General features: G+C 39.5%; 1 protein-coding gene across 2 annotated transcripts in view; it reads left to right on the forward strand.

The window, feature by feature from the left end:
• Positions 1-17718, forward strand: part of LOC122793217 (prostaglandin reductase 1-like) — a 660880-nt gene that overhangs the window by 407084 nt on the left and 236078 nt on the right. For both annotated transcript variants that reach the window (XM_044061056.1, XM_044061057.1), the window contains exon 7: positions 9139-9294. In XM_044061056.1, coding sequence (XP_043916991.1) covers positions 9139-9294 — 156 coding nt within the window. The remainder of the gene's footprint in view (positions 1-9138; positions 9295-17718) is intronic.

Genomic DNA, 17718 nt, shown 5'->3' on the forward strand with positions numbered 1-17718 from the left:
CGAAGCCTGCCCTCTAGGGATGTGGGCAAACTCATGAGGCAGTTCCTCGAGACACAGATCCAGATGGGGCTTGTGTTCATCCCATCTGCTTCTGGATCCTTGAGGCTATCCCTGTTCCAGCCTGTAGATCCTTCTCCAATTTGTCCTTCCATTTCAGAATTGTCAGTTTCATTGGGTCACGGTGACGGGGTGTCAAAAATAGAAATTTCTTCTTCGCTTCCAACATTCTCTCCAACTTACTTGGCTCCAGCTGCTTCTCTTCCAAGTGTGTCTCAGGACAGTAGTGTCAAAAGTCAGTTCCGGGGGGTTGACTTTGACTCCGAAGATCTCGGGGCCATCTCTTCCCCTTGAGGCCTCGGCCTTTGACAGCTTGGCTCCACGTCTGCCCCTGTGGCCTCAACCCGGGTGAGACAGCTCCAGGTAGTTCGGAGTCCTTCCACATTTGAGGTGGTGGGTCCTCTCTGATCCCAAGAGATCCTTGGCACCTACCATAATGGAACCTCCCCCATCCCACCCTGGAACTCTGCCAAAGACCTCTGAGCTACCACATGGACAGCCAGTCCCGGAAAGCCTCCACACTGTTCTCTCAGTGGATCCCCAAGCTTCTTCTGATACCTCCCTGGACCGCCCTCCTGAGGAGGTGCGTTGGAAGAGACCATGTAAAAGGAGGCATGTGGATTCCCCTGTGGAATCCCTTACCATGGATAACAACTTCCAAGAAGGTGAAGGGTCTCCCAAATCTCCACCCTTTGGAGACATCCTTGAAATCCTTTGCCAGAAGGGTGGATGGTTCTCCCAAACCACTTCCCTGGAGGAGTAGGTGTTTTTGGAAGCTTTCAGGGCCAGCCTATCTACCACCTGGGTGTCCAGCCAGCTGACCTGATCCAACTGGTGTCGAGGGCTTGGAAGGAACCGGATACAGTAGAACCCATCCCCAAGTGTGCTGATAAAATTTTGAGTGCCCCAGCTGATAAACAGTATTGGACCAAAGGATATCCCGGTAGATGCCTTGGTTGTGGTCTCAGCCACCAAGAAGAAGCTTGCTCAGGAAAGCTCCTCTGTCCACACCCCTAAATAGTGAATCCCGGGCTCTGAACAGATATGGTAAGAGGGTCTACATCTCATCTACTTTTGATCTTCAGGAGCTGAACTACCTCTCTCATTTTACCAGGCTACAAAGGGACTTAGTTAAGGAAATTTCTAGCTCAGGAGCGAGAGTCTGTTTCCTCTAGGTTGGCCACCCTACATTCCCTGGCTAATGCATCCATGACGCTTATCTCTCATGCTGAGGAGGGTACCTCACGGGCGGCCGGTTTTAGTATTGCCATTAGGCGTCATGCCTGGATGAGGCTGTACGATTTTGTGGAGCCTTTCAAGCAGTCCTTCATTAATGCCTGCTTTGATGGCTCCACCTTGTTTAGGCATATGATACATGACACCCTGATCCAGAGTGAGAAAGATGGTAAGACCCTGTCTACTATCAGGATCCATTTTTCTACTCCACAGTGAACTTTTTCTAGGAATCAGCTTGGCAGTAAAAAGGCTTGGTTTCAGAAGTCACAGGGCTCTTTCCAGAACCCTCAGGGAGATCCTCCCCCTGAGGCAGAGGGGTATACAGTCAGAATGGTATATGCCACCTACACAGCCGATGGGGTCCACAAAATCAAGGATTATGGTATCCTGCTCCAGAAAAGTCCTTACAGTGGTCTTGAAGGGTTACCCAACTGTCCTCCTCTGGAGGAAGTCGGGGGATGATTTTCCTTGCACCCAGTAGCCTGGGAGGCCATCACTCATGACAAATGGGTGCTAAGGATTGTATCCAGAGGATACTCCATTCCCTTTTCTGACATTCCCAAGCAGAAACTTCATCTCCCCAATGTTCCACCCAGTCAGAGGAAGAACGTTGACCAGGAAATAAGAAAGTTGCTACAAAAAAGTCATCCAAGAGGTTCCCCCAATCAGGTTGGATCAGGAGTTTACTCCAGATTCTTTTTAGTACCCAAAAAGATAGGGGATCTCAGGGTGATACTGGATCTCACCTACCTGAACAAGTCAGTGAAGCACACCACGTTCAGATGGTGATGATTCAATCCATCTTACCACGCCTGAAGATGGTCGATTGGATGTGCTCTATAGACTTCAAGGATGCGTACTACCACATCAAGATGGACAGATGCTCAAGGTCCTTTATACATTTCAGGATGGGAACCAGTCACTACCAGTTTTGGGTGCTTCCATTTGAGCTCACCACAGCCCCCAGGGTGTTCACCAAATATCTAGCTTTAGTAGCAGCTCATCTTTAGCTGCAGGGGTATCAGATATTTCCATATCTGGATAACTGGCTCCTAACCGCCCCAACCAAGCATCATCTTCTTCAGGCCCAGGCTTACTTTCTCAACCTAGCTTTCAACCTGGGCACTGGAATGCTTTGTACATTTTCTGTATTTTGAAGTAATTACTTAACAGTTTCCACGTGTTGTTACTTACAGCTTTGGTATGGACATTAGTAATCATTAGGATAGATAGTTTACACTTTAAGTGCCTCAACCTCTTATGCGCTTAGATGGGTTAAGTGTCTTAACTTCTTCTGTGCATAGACAGCTGCCTAGTGTTTCTCAATTTCTCATTTAAAACAAAAAGGGCATTCATGTCAAAGTTAGACATTGTTACAGTTACTAGAAGTAAAATTGTTGGAGTGTTGTTATTTTAGAGTATGGATAAGACTTTCAAAAAGTGCTCCCACCACAATATGCACTCAGTTGTGTGTTATCTCCTCAGGCTCGGAGGATCTGACAGTAAACTACTCCTTTTGCAAAGGTTTTCTTTCAACATCCCTTGGTGGACAGGAAAAATATGTTAATAATTAAAGGTATCCTTCCCTCAGAGTTATCCAGTAAACCAGAGAGAAAGAAAAATAACAAAAAGGACAAGAAGTCGAGGGAGTATAGTGCTGAGGAGTCGGGACCGTCCTCTGCTCTTGAAGTGGGTAGTACGGACTTTTCCCCTCCACAGCACTGAAACAAAAAATCTCCAGTCATAAAAACTATAATTATTTGAGACAAGTCTCCATCCAAGTTGGGCAGCAGGCATTCTTCAGAAATGGAGTTATCCCATTTCATGGTATGTAAAACCCCACCCCCTTCTACTCCCCCCCCCCCCCGTGAAGTCTATGTACTCCTTTAGAAGCACATCTAAAGCAGATTGGAAGCCAATGACTGGGTCTTTTCTGAAGATACAGATGGAAATGGGCACCATCCTATCCCCGTCTGTTACCTGGACAAATTGGGTTGGCATCCCCTAATGCTTTCAGCTCATTCCTCAGTGCCAGTCTCTACATCAATGGTTTCGGAGATGAATGTCCACCTGCATCCTGTCAAGACAGCCTTTCCTACTTTGCTGTCAATATTGTCATATCTGATGGACTCGACTCCAGCACCTTCAGTGTTGAGTGGGTCTTGGGCCTAGATGCTCAACATCTAGGCTTTGTAACCATCTTCAGGGACAACACGCTTGGATCTGTTTTCAGTGCCGGGGGTCTTCAGCATTCATTATGACAGTTTCAGTCTCCATCTCATGGTTGTCTGAGTCCACTGTATCAGGGTTTCCTACCTCAGCACCATCCTCTTCCGCTTCAGTGGAGGAAGATTCACTTCTGAGAAGTAGTCCATCAATGCAGACAGACAGACTGACTCTGGATTTGCCTTTAAGTTAATGGTGAGGACAGTAGCCTCCCCCTCAGGCTATCTACAGGACTTAATTTGTTACTGGGTTCATCCCAAGATGCCCATCAGTAAGCTTGTCAGCCCATTCATCAATTCTTCTAGGGACAGAACAGGGCTTTATCCTTTGGAGAGTTGTAGCCTGTGTGAGCTGACTCTTCAGTGGACTCCAACCTGTCATACCCAAAGATTCCTAGGAAGAGGTCATGTAAAAGGAAACGGGTCTATGTTGCAACATCAAATGCTTAAAACAGCGAACGATGTTACATTGACACATTTCGAATCCAAAGAACAGTGATTTCTTTCCTAGGGAAAGAAATCGCTGTTCCAACCCCCGCAAAAAAAAACACATACCCAATCCTAATTATACCCCCCCCCAAAATCCAGTAAACAACTAAATACACATATGCACATAACCCAAACATACATTTAACGAAAAAAAAAAAAAAGTAAACATTTTAAACCATATGTACTTACCTTAACCCACACCCTAACCCTAAGGTCAGTAACTATCGCACATTTACATAAACAGCTCCAAACACATACACACTTACCTTAACCCTAATTCTAACACCCCCCCAAAACAAAAGTAAACAACTGAAAACACATACACACGTAACTCAACCATACATTTAACACAAAATATAAAACAGTAAACACTTTCATACATATGCATTTACCTTAACCCGCACCCTAACCCTAAGGTCAGTAACTGTTGCACAATCACGCTCGGGAGCTATACCGGACAAGGGACCACACTACACTTCAGAACACGGCAAAACAACGAAGCGGTCAAGTGACTTCTTTCCCAGGGAAAGAATTTGCTCAACAGCCGCTTCGCTGTTTTGCCTGTTCGCTCTACATAGGTCATCGAAAACACATTCAACATAATGCGTTTTCGTTGTCCTCTTAGGAACCCGTAGGAAACATGTTGACTTTCCCTCAGAGTATATCACATCCAGCACTGACTTAGTTGAAAGAGGAGGTTTTCCTGTTCCCCCTGAAGAAGTCGCCTTTGGTGAAGACCTATCATCTCATGGTGAGGAAGTGCTCTTCAAAGCATACGGCTGTGCCCCTTCTACCTCTTGGGTGGTCTCTCCTGCTGACTGTTTCATAGATTTGGTCACCAGGAGGAAGTGGCAGGAATTTGATACAGCAGAATTCATTCCTTGAAAACCTGATAAGGTCTTTTGTACCCCTAAAGATCACCAGTTTTTGTCTAACGGTCCTCTGGTAGACTCCAGTTGTTGCGTAGCCATTGTTCAACTGTTGTCCATCCCCCAAACAAGGAGTCTAATGTGACTGACAGAATGGCAAACCAAGTTTACAGCTCAGGCACTTTGGCTCTGTGTGTGTTAAATTACTTGACCTACATGAATAGATTTCAAAGGGTCCTTGCTAAACAGTATATGGAAATTTTAGGTCACCTGTAACTCTACTAAACAGTTTGGAATACCATGCTCAAGATCACAAATCATGTATCACATTGCAACTGATGGGGCAGTTGGTCCAGCCATAAAAGAGAAGCAGACGAGGTGCAAGCAAGATGGAAAGATGCTGTCTGCCATGATAGTCAGTTTCAGAGCCCTCTGAGATCCTTCATTAGGAATCAGAAGGGTCCAAAATCCCTTTGGTTCTGGAAATCCCAGTTTCAGCCATTTATAGGTTCATAGGTTCATAGGTTAGTACTAAGCTAACTGTCCTTGCGAGCCATTTTAAGCTTAGCCAATTATCCCTTGTGAGACTCAAACCCTGCACCTTGTGTTTGTAAGGCAAACACCTTAACCATTAGGCCACCCTCCCATCCCCCTCCAATAGGCATGGCAGTGGTGAGGCATCTCCTTTAATGGATGCTGACCAAACGGTCAAAGGGTTCCACAAAGGTCAACAAAACCAGGGGTACAGAGACCTCCTGTCATAAAGGTCAAGTCAGCACCCCAGAAGACTCGTCTGACTGTCCATCTCTGGATGCAATTGGGAGGCCAGTTATCTCTACACCTAGTTGCATGGATGGCCATAACACACAGCACAGTTGTGTGTGATAAATTATATCTAAAGTTTATAACATATTTTTCCAAAGACCATTACTTCAGAAACTGCCATTACCAAATGTTCCACCAAATGCAAACAGCCCTTTAGGAGTAGAGTGGGGATCAAGTGTTTATTCACAATTCTTTTTGATTCCAAAAAAGATTAAAGACCTAAAGCCAATTCTGCATTTCAGGGTCCTGAACCTGTTTATAAAAGAGACTCATTTCTGAATGGTCACTGTGTCAAGTGATTTTTTCCTGCCTCAAGGCAAACAACTGGATGTGCTGTGTAGACCTCTAGGATACTACCTCCCCATTAAAATTGTAAAGGAGTCAAGGAGATTTCTGCTCTCTCAAATAGGGGCTGATCATTACCAGTTCAAAACCTTGCCCTTTGGGTTCACCACAGCAACCCCCCAAGTGTTCACCAAGGGCATGGCAATTATCACAGCCCGTCTGGGTCTGAAAGGGATCCATGTATTCCTTTATCTCAACAACTGGACTCAATCCAAGAACCAAAATGTTATTACTAACAGCCAGAGAGTATTTTTGCAGTTCTGCCTATCCTTAGACATCTCCGTAAATTATCTAAAGTCACAGCTTTGATCTCAACAAATTAATTCTGTTAGATGCCATCTTCACATAACTTCATGTCAAGTGTCTCTCACCTCAGAAAGATGGTACCTTCTTCAGCAATCAGTTTCTTGTCCTTTATCATTATCAGATCTTTCCTGTGCTGCTGGTTTTAGAAGTTCTGGGAGTCACAGCACCCTCCATCTCAGTGGTGCACTACACCAGACTACACATGAGGATTTTCCAGTGGATGCTATGCATACAATGGTCACAGCTAACAGATTCACCTTTAGCCACCATTTGTTTGACCCAGACAAGCATTTAAACTGGTGGCTGATATCCCCATTTCTTCAGACAGGGAAATCATTCTTTCCATCTTTTCGGACAGCATTAGTAACCACAGATGCCTCCTGTCCAGGGTGAGGCAGGGTTCCTGGAGTTCGGAAACAGAGTCGAGCCTATACATCAACATCCTGGAGATGACAGCAATCCTTCTCATGTTGCAGGAATTTCATGACCTCTTGCCTTAGGAAGTGATAGTCTGATACATTAAAATAGGGTGGAAACAAATCTTCTTCCTTTTGCAGAGAGGCCATGAAGTTATGTCAGACAGCATTCACTTCAGGTCGACTTCTGGTGGCAGTGCACATTCCAGGGAAGTACAACTGGGTAGCAAACAGGCTTAGCAGATCTATCCTAATACCTCATTAGTGGCTCAAGAGATTTTCAGTCACTTAGACCAGCCTTGCTGCAACTTTTTTTGCCTCTTCCTCCAATACCAAATGCAGAAGCTACTCACCCCATCACCCAGTGATGATGTAGTCTGCCAGTGCCCCACCCCAACCATCTTCTTTAAACCTTCCTCCTCCTCCCCTAATATCCAAGTTTCTACAGAAAGTATAAACCTGCAAATCACAAGTAATGACACACGTAGCCCTCATTGCTCCATACTGGCACAGATAGGGTTGGTTTCATCTACTCAGGCCTCATTTGATAAAGCACCCTTGACTTCTAGATCGACAAGTAGATCTTCTTTTGCACCCCTCTGGTCAACCTCACCAGAACCCTTGCATTTTAAAGGTAATTGCATGGCTTCTCCATATCTTCTAATGACCAGACATACTCCCCTTTCAGAAAATGTAATCCCTACATTTTGCCTTCTTCTCAAACAGTCTTCTCAAAAGATTTATAAGAGTAAATGGAGACTTTTTTTCTATCTGGACCCCGGTCATGAGTTTGATCCGAATTCCAATCCTAATGTGGATATTTTACATTTCTGCCCCCATTATTTGAAGCAGGTTCCAGTTAGTCTGCCATCAAAGGACAGTTACCTATGATATCTAATCATCCCAGGGGGTTAAGGTGTTTATCTTGCAATCATAAGGTACAGGATTGGATTCTCACATTTGGGAGTAATGGCTAGGCCTAAAAAAAGTCCTCTGGGTCATTAGCTTAGTAATCACCTAAATATGAACCTATGAACCCCAGATACAAAATAGTGCTTTGGCCTCACGTAAGCTGTACAATGCTTTTTTTCGAAGGAGTGTTCCTTCTTTACACTCACATTAAGGACCCTGCTCCTCCCTGGAATTTAACTTTAGTCCTGAAAGTACTAACAAAGTCATCATTTGAACTATCCTCATCTACAGGCCTGAAGTTTTGGTCAAGGAAAGCAATTTTTGTAGTGGCAATCACATCAGCTAGATGAATTTCAGAACTGTATGTGTATCTCTTACTGTACTGTATTTTGTCAGTTTAATAAATAACCTAGTTTTTATTCCTAATGTGGCTTCTGAAATTAATATTAACCAGTCTGTTAACCTTCCACTGTTATTTCCAGTTTATTCTGGCAAGGGAGAGTATCTACTGTATACCTTAGATATCCACATACAACTCAAATTCAACCCCGAGAGAACCAAATTTTTCAGAAAGAACACCCACTTGTTCATCTAATTTGCCTGTAATAATTGAGCTGCACAGATACAATTCAGATGACTATCAGATTGAATCTCCCTTGTCTGTCCTAGCAAAAGTAAGGTCCTAGGTTCAAATCCTAAGGTCCATTCCACAAACGGGATTTATGCAACCTCTGCAGCCTTTTTCAAAAATTCATCCATTGATGACATGTGCAGCAGCAACATGGCCTGCTCTACATACCTTTTCAAAACATTATAAATTGGACATTAAGCGCTATAATTATAAAAGGCATCCTGTCATGATTCAGCCCAAGCACATAACATAACTATCCTGAAGTAGGATATAGAAGTTATGTACTTACCATAACAATGGTCAGTACATACCATAACAATGGATCCTTTTCATCAAAAGCCATCCAATATCACATCCAAATTATGTTTTCTTTCATTTCTCAGAATAATGTTGCTGTTTTCCTTGTACATGTGGTCACTAAGCCACAAACTAGATCAGAAAAGGAAAGCTCATACTGGATTATGGGAACATTTTGAGGAGCTCAAGGCTCTAAGGCATTTACTAATGGTCAGATCAAATCCAAGGAGCAGTTTGGTACAAGCTATTGTATTTGTTGACTTTGTTGGCAAAGATCCGACATTATGGTAAGTACATAATTTCAATTTTTACAGAAAATGTTCCAGCAAAAGGGGAGACAAACCAAGAGGCACATTTAGCAAAGTGTTAGTGGGCTGTTTGGATCTAATTTGATATATAAAAGTGTGAATAATTTGGTGCAGAATTCTGCAGCAAGCCAGCGATAGGAAGATAGATGTTTTTTTTGTTTTTTTTTTTTAACTCAAATAGTACTGACATGGTTTGCTGTTAACAAATCTAATTTCTTTCAGGGCTGTAAAGTGGTGGGTTGTGCTGGCTCAGATGAGAAAGTTCAGTACTTGAAGGATATTGGATTTGATGAAGTGTTCAACTACAAAACAGCTGACTCTTTGGAGGAAAGTTTGAAGAAAGCTGCCCCAGAAGGCTATGACTGCTTTTTTGATAATGTAAGTTTCCTTAACTACAAATGTTTTGTTACACTTGCAGACTGTTTCATACCCCTGTTCCTTGGTTAGTAATAAATTCTAAAAGATAACCACAGAAAAATAGTCTGATCTATCTTGCATAGAATTCGATGATGTAATACTAGCCCCCCCCACCCACCCACCCAGCTGTGTTCAGCAAGTGAATAAACAGTGGAGAGCTTATTAGTAATTCCCAGGATGCATTTCAAAACTTCTGGTAGATGGACTTTCATCGAGCATGCCCTAGATCTGAGGATTTCACTACCTCTTCAACTTCATGTGTCACTCAGAAACCACATTAGGAGGTCCCTAGAGATGCACCTGAGCACCTCTGCTGGAGGTTTATGACTTATTGAGAGCACTTTTTAAATTTACTACATAAACTAATGTACTGTTTTGTTGCATTGTTTTATACTATTTAATAATGGATGCTATAAGTGAACTGAATCCGCAATGAAAAGGGGTACTACAGATTATGCTAGATTTCCTTTCCATGGGTTCTGCAGAAATGCTAATGGTGGAATTGATGTGAAGGGCTGATTATTCAGAAATGATGTGTAGTGCCATCTATAATGACCTAAGTCTGTCAGTAGAATAATAAAAAATCAGTAGTGGTCTACCATTGAAAATAAAGCTCCTTATTCAGACTGTTTTGATTTTGAGTACAGCACATTTGGCTGCACATAGTTTACCATTAAAGTTTGCTCCTTCTGCTGCCGTTACCTGGAAGACAAATATAGAGCTCCTTCAGGGTGATATACAGAAAGAGCTGTTTTCCTATGTGGGATGGGCCCAACCTATAGAGCTTTGTGTACTGCTCTTAAAATAATGTTGCATCCTACGATGTTATACATGCTGTACAGCCTCCTTGTGTAGGTCTGTGTCACAATTGCATAAATTACACACATCAAGCTTGTCCTTTAATTGGCAGACATTTAAATATTGGGAAGGACTGTCAGTTCCTTGTTTAACTATCAGTTATCAAACGACCATTGACTGATGATTTTCTGAGGCCACTTCGTATACAGTCTCTTTGGAAGTTACTCCAGACTTAAATTCTTAGTGAAGAGGAATGCAATGTTGGAGTGGCGGGGGGAGATGAAACCTAATGGGGGTGCTGCATTAGGAATTCAGAGAAAGTATACTTTGTTCACAGTATGCTGTAATGGTTGAGAATGTGTTCTATTCAGTATGGAGCATTTCAGATGGACTTTTATTTTGTGCCCTCTGTGTGAGCTTTGAGTTTGTGAACCACACTGATTCCTTCCCATTCATAATCTGAAGATAGCTTTGAGACAAAGGGTTTGCATTCTTTGGACACCTTTAGAAAGATTGTGGATTAGGGCATGCATTTATTTCAGTACAGGCAGGATATAAACTGTTTAACCGCTAATATAAGAGAGGTAGAAGAAACATCTAAACAGCCCTAAATACTTCTTTGGTACATGTACAAGATCCACACAAGAAAAATATTGCAAAATAAGCACATTTCCAAAGCATACAGTACATGTAAGGGGAACCGCGGTGGTGGTGCTGCGGTAGCATTGTCGCCTCACAGTAAGACGCTGTCCGGTTCGATTCTCAGCTAGAGCGTTTTCTGTGTGGAGACATGCGTGAATGGGCGTACCTTTGTTGAAGGTTGTGTGTCAGGGCTGGTAACTCGGCACGTACAAATCAACTACCAATCATTAGCGGACCGGAGATCCACTAACCTAACCGGGAAAAGCCGAAAGACACAACAACAACAGTACATGTAAGGAATTGTTATTTGATGGAAATAGGGAACTTTAGCCTGTTTACTATCAGGAATTAGATAGAAACTCTTAAGATGAAAACTCCACCTTAGAAGTAAAAAAAAATCTATTTTTCACTCTATCTTTGTTTTCTGAGCTATTTTAACACCTCAAAATCACTCTGTTTCTTATAGAATTTTATTGTTTTCTGCAAAATGGCTGCCAATGGGGCCTGACAGATCAACATGACCGTGCTTTTCTTCAAAGCTTTCTCTTTCCCATAATCCATTTCAAGTCTGCTTTACATGAGTCATGCTAGACGTAAGGAAGTAGTAGTGCACTGCCATCCCATTGACATATAATGGGATTGGTGTCAGTCACCCGGACCGGAGTTCAGCTGTGGCGACCCCTAACCAGGAAAAGCCAAAAGAAGAACAAAAAATGATGTCAGTCACTGTCATCTTCTATAACTACTGTAAAAGGACTGATTCTTTTATTTCTTGCATGGTCCTCATTTGAGTGTGTCTCAGGGCTTGTTTTACAGTATATTAAGGAGTTATACAGCTGCAACCAAAAAAGTAGCTAAATTGCAGGTCTTTTTCAAAGTATCTTTTTGTAGTCCAAGATTAATTGACAGTTCCCCTCTCCGCACACTTTTCCCTCAGGTGTCAAAATTGGCAAGTAGTTCTGTAATTAATGTATTACCACTTTATAACAGGTTTGAAAGTGAGATTATCTGAAGGGGAGAATAAGAAGGTAATTGCTGAAGATTTTTGATTATTAAAATAAATACCTATCCAACTCATAAAGAAAAAAAATGAGTATGGTAGATGCTTCTGAACAAGGAATGTAATTTGAGGACTCAAATCCCAAAAGTAGCTACATTTTTCATAATACTTGGTGCTAATGGTTCAATAGCTAATGCAGAGGCTATAAGGTACAGTGGGCAACTTTGTTTTATACATCTAGTGATAGAATTAGACTCGGATCTGTATGATCTTATTTATCTGCTGAGGGAGTGTTACTATATAATGGTAACATTAATGCTATAAACAACAATGGGAATTTAGATTTGTTTATAACTAAAGTAGCATATTTTTAACTAATAGGACCAAAACCTTTCTGTATTCTAAATGGAGTAAATGCTTCCCTAAGAGGTATTTGCATGCTGTTTTAATGATATTTTCTTGAGTATCCTCCCCAGACAAAACAAACTTTAATTGGCGTAAGTTCTGATGAGTAGTTTTAACCTTTTCATGAATATTGCATAATTAACATTTAAGTGCTGTCCACCTCTAAACTGTTAAACAATGTTACTGAGCTTAATTTTGAGTATTAGAAGATAAAATATTATTAAATGTTGTTAAACATATTTCCTGAGTAAGGAATGATCTTCCTATATATGTTTACAAGATTAGCATTGCATCCATCAGATTTACTATTTTTGGGGATTTTTAAGCAGCAACATTTTTTATTGATGTTATTAAAGTAGCATATGTACATTATTTACATTTCAGTGATTAGTAACAGTATTCTTCCCATGCCTCTGCTGTTACTGCCACTGTGATGTAATTTCTCTATTTTCAAAGCATGCATATTAACAATTATAATTGCATTCATCATGGAGAGACATCATATATCACTTATACTTTATTTAGTCTATGTTTCATATCTTTACTGTTTGCGAGGGACTTGAATGTCTCATTATCCAACAAATCTTTTTTATCCACCCTTTTTCTAATATATTTTAATCATCCTTATATGCCTTTAATGCTTAAGTCCAGTTTACACTATTTCTTGTTGCAATTTGTAGCATAACTTTTATTCTTTATCCATGGTTCTGATATGCTACTTTCCAACCTCTCTCCTTAAACCCACCCATTACATTGCCTTATGATAACACTAAATTAAATCCAAACAGTGCCTCTTTAGAATTACCCTCTCTTTAAATATAATATTTTCCCCTCTATTTACCTTTTTATCCAGTACTGTATCATACAAACCATTGTCAAATCCAATACATCCTTTATGTTTTATCAATTTAAACTTTATCTGGTGTGCAGCATCAATTAATATATCACATCCTGTTCTTGCACATAATAATTTCATATGCCTTCATATTTCATCTAATCACCGTTACATTTTTTTCCAAAAATCTTTTAATTTGCATTTTTCAATGTACAGAACAAACAAAGATCGAGCAATAACAACAAAGTATTAATGCACTGGGTACATATATAACAGTGAACAGTATCTGAACAAAAACATGAAACATCAATATTTACAACTGTACAAAAGTGCCATCAGTTATTTTATTACTTTCATTTATCGAGCTTATCCTGTTATTGAGAAATCTTGTAGGTATATCTTTGCACATAAATGCCTGTGTCTTTATGATAATGTGGGTGAATTAACCTAGCAGTATATTAAATATCTGTTCCCATATTTTTAGTTTTTAAGACTGTTATTTTTGCATCAGTTACCCATTTATGAGCTAGTATGTATTTGATTGCCATCTTTTTTAATTCAGCCCAATTGATATTCATTCTGTCCCACCATTTGGATGCTATGTATAATTTCATTAATAGAAATAATGTGATATGTATGGTCGCTTGCTTATGGGATATTCCTGGGGGAGGAATGTGAAGTAGTGTATATTCCAATGTAAGAGTTGCTTTTTCATAGCCTTGCTTTTGCAGTTGGATTTTTAATGATTTCCATAGTTTAAATACACATTTGCAGCTCCAAAACATATGAATTAGATCTGCTTCCTGTTATGGACAGTTTGGTGAATTAGAATAGTTAAATTTGTGTAGTACTGAGGGGGTAAGATATGCTTTGTTGTTGATCATGAATTGTGTGTCAGTTAACTTTTTCAATGGTAAAGCTTTATGTGTTAATGTCAAAGCTTGGTTTATTTGTTGTTCAGTTATTGATGAGTTGCTTTTCAACCAATAGAAATAAGTATATTATCTTGGAATTTGATCTTCACTATTAATTTGTATGTGTTGGATATCATTTTTCCTGGATAACACTGTGTTCCATAGAGTTTCACAATTGTTTATATTCACCTTGTTTAATTTGGGCTTTTGAAGGTGTTCGGGACATACTTCTCTAATTTGTCTCAAAATAATTGTGTACGATTTTGGTAAATTAAGTTGAGATCTCAGGTATGTAATTGTAAAGTTGTGGTAAGGATAGAGATCTCAAATTCTCAAGTCTTTTAATAAAGGGTACTTGTTGAGATTTATCATTGAGTTATTAATTTTTAAGTCTGGGTTATTATGGATTGGTTGAAGTATGTCCATTGCTGGCCCAAGTTCAAGGGAACTGAACAACTTTTGAAGTACGATAATGAAGTGTTTATACGGTCAGTGATCTTATAAGCTGTTATATCTTTTGTGGTTAGAAAAGGAAGAGCGCTAGGATTAATTTGTAGAGATTTGATATAGCTATGATATATTTTCAGCCAAACAGGAGACCATTTGTTGGTTGAAGGGGCAAATTCTGCTGTCTTTAGTATTCTACTGCTATTGATAATGTTATAATATATTTTAAAATCTGATAAATTTAAACCTCCTTTCAGCTTTGATAGAGATCGTTTTTGGTATGATATTCTTGTTTTTTTTTTTAGGCTCCCAAATGAACTTGGCCAGAAACGTGTATTTGTTTAAAGAATTTGTTATATATTACCACTTGTGTGGTTATAAATGTATAAATAAGTCTGAGAAGAATATTAATTTTGATTATCGAGACCTTGGATAGGAATGACATTTTGAGATTGTTCCATCTGCTGCAGTCTAGCATTATCATATTCCATTTATTCAGAATATTATTTTGATAAAAATCGTTTTTTTTTTTTTTGGAAAAACGTAATCTCAAGATATTTGGTTGAGTCTTTTATTTTAATAGTGTCTAAAATGGGATTAACGATAATAGTTTCGGAGAATTTAAGGGAAAAATATTGTTTTTTTAAGTTAAGTTTATAATTAGATATGGCTGAGAAATAAGTCATTTGCTTTTAATAATTTGGGTATGTCAATGCTGGAGTGGTGAAATAAATGTTTAAATCATCTGCAAAAGCTGTGCAAAAGATTTTAGAGTTGAAGAGAGATGGGTTATGATATACTTTATGTTTAATATATAGGAACAGCAGTTCAAGGTATAGATTGAATAAGAAGGGGAATAAAGGGCATCCTTGCCTTGTCCCATTTTTAATTTTTATTCTCTTTGATAAGGTTCTGTTAATGTAGAGGTTAGTATAAGAGTTTTCATACAGTATTTTTAATTATTTGTATAAATTTGTTAGGTAATTACTGTTACATTTTTACGCGTCTTTATCACATCATTGCTTCAAACAGACTTCACCTCTACCACCCAGTCTGTGTGATCAATAAAGAGTGCATCTAAGTCACAGTTATTGTTGAGTAACCCTAGTAAATTGTTTTTTGGGACCTGCAAAGCCAATATAGCCTGATTACCACACTCATTTTACATCTTTTTTCAATTGTTTCTTTGTATGTTTCATCTCCTTCTGTATACTCTCATTATCATGACTGTTTTTTTCTTTACTAGTCTATATGCAGCATATAGTCAGCATGCATCTAAATTCAGTATGCAGATGACACTACCTTAATCTGTGCTGCACAAAACATTCTCACCCTCCTGCAAACAACTCAACTAGCATTCTCTGACATTGAAAACTACCTTACCAAAGCCCAACTTATCCTCAATCCAAAGAAAACTCAGCTTATGATTATAACCAGTTCTAACAAAAACACTAACAGTTAATTCACTATCTACTCCAATTGCTCCAGTGGCACCGGCTAAGCTATTGGGAATAACCATAGACTCCCACCTACAATTTGATAGTCATCTCAACTTAACTATTAAAAAAGTACATGCCAAACTGGGGTCACTCTACCGTATCAAACCATGTCTTAACAACAACACAAGATCAGCCATTGCTCGCTCCCAACTTCTATCCACCTTACTCTATGCATCTCCCATTCTGACTAATCTCAACAAAACTGAACTAAGCAAAATGGAAGGCTGCTATAACAGAATTGCCCGCTTTGCTGCAAATTGCTCATATAGAACTCATCACTGTACTGCTATGAGACAGCTCCACTGGCTTGAACTGCCCAACCTCCTAACCTACAATCAGCTCTGCCTCTGTCATTCTATCTATTACCTCCCCAATAAAACCTAGTACAACATCACTCAGCCAAAAGGCCTCTTAGATCATCAAGCAAACTACTACTAGAAGTCACCAACAGCTACAATAGCTTTGGAGATGCACTATATAGTAGTTCACTGGCTGAAAAATGGAACTCTGTCCCTACTAGCATTCAAAACACATCATCCAAATCTTCCTTTAAAGACCTCATCAGGCTACATCTCAAGCAAAGTTGGCAGTGCCATGATTACTCCCCAGGCTAGTGAAAGCAGATAACATATACATACTAAATCTATAGCACTTGATAATAGTTTACAAACTTACTCACAAACACTGGCTAATCTACATGTATGTACTGTACCTATGTACTATGTATGTATTCTACCTATGTTGCAAATTTCAGCTATACACCACAAATCTGTTAATTACCTTTATTTTTAAAATTAATATTTTTTGTTTGTTCTCTCCACTGTAACTGTTTATGTGCTGCATACCACTGTAAAAACATGTCTCTTGTAATTTGTGTGTATACTGATCATGTCTAAATAACTAAATGTGTCTGTAATTTTTCTTTGTGGAGCTTTTCACCCCAGGCCTCTGCTGAAAAAGGGCCTTTTCAGCTCAGTCAGACACCCCTGGTTAACAAATGTAAAATAAATAAAAATATCATATCCAGCTTCACCCATATGTCATTTTGGTTGCAGGTAATTAGAGCAAATGCTCATATGAGTGAACATTTTCTAACCTGTAAATAAGAATGAATGCTAATATGAGCGAACGTTCATTTCTATGCAGTTTTTGCCGATTGCATATTGTATTAGATCACATTGCATTCATGTAAGGGAATTTGCCTTTACCCCACTGTTGTACAATCCCAGAGCTGGAATGCATAATTAGCAGGGGCTGTGGGGTGTGCAGGGATGCTTCTCCCTGCAAAAAAAAAATAGTTTTAGTCTTCTTTATTTGAGATAATTTTAGATTCATAAGAGCATTCAGTGTTTGATCCTGTAATTTTAATCTTAGCCACACATTAGAATAATTAACAGGGGATGATGAAATCAGTGTAATTTCCCTGATTTTGCAGTTCATTTTCTCTCTGTCATATATCCAACAGACATTATTCTTTTTATTCAATAAAACAAAACTGGCATGATTGGTAGGCATTTTTTCAGTACCTTATAACTCACTTTTTAATATCTTCCACTTACTTTGATGTGCCCACCAGACCACGGCAACATTAAGTATAAATACACTAACAAGGGAGGAAGCTAATTTAATCAAGTTGCCCTTCTTTTATTATGCTTATCTGCCCACCCCTTACATTTATATCTTTCCCTTCATCCAGCTTTCATGTTAAGTATTGTGATACCTTCAAGCATTTGTTTTTGTAGGTTGTTGAGTTGTGACAGTGTTTCTTAACACTGAATTCAGTTTGTCAAGCAAACTGAATAATAAGACAAATCTTCCTCTAGGTTTTGGTCACTCATAATTAAA

Source organism: Protopterus annectens, chromosome 2.part0, assembly GCF_019279795.1.
Source record: "Protopterus annectens isolate FY-2018-M chromosome 2.part0, PAN1.0, whole genome shotgun sequence".
Taxonomy (NCBI): Eukaryota; Metazoa; Chordata; order Ceratodontiformes; family Protopteridae; genus Protopterus; species Protopterus annectens.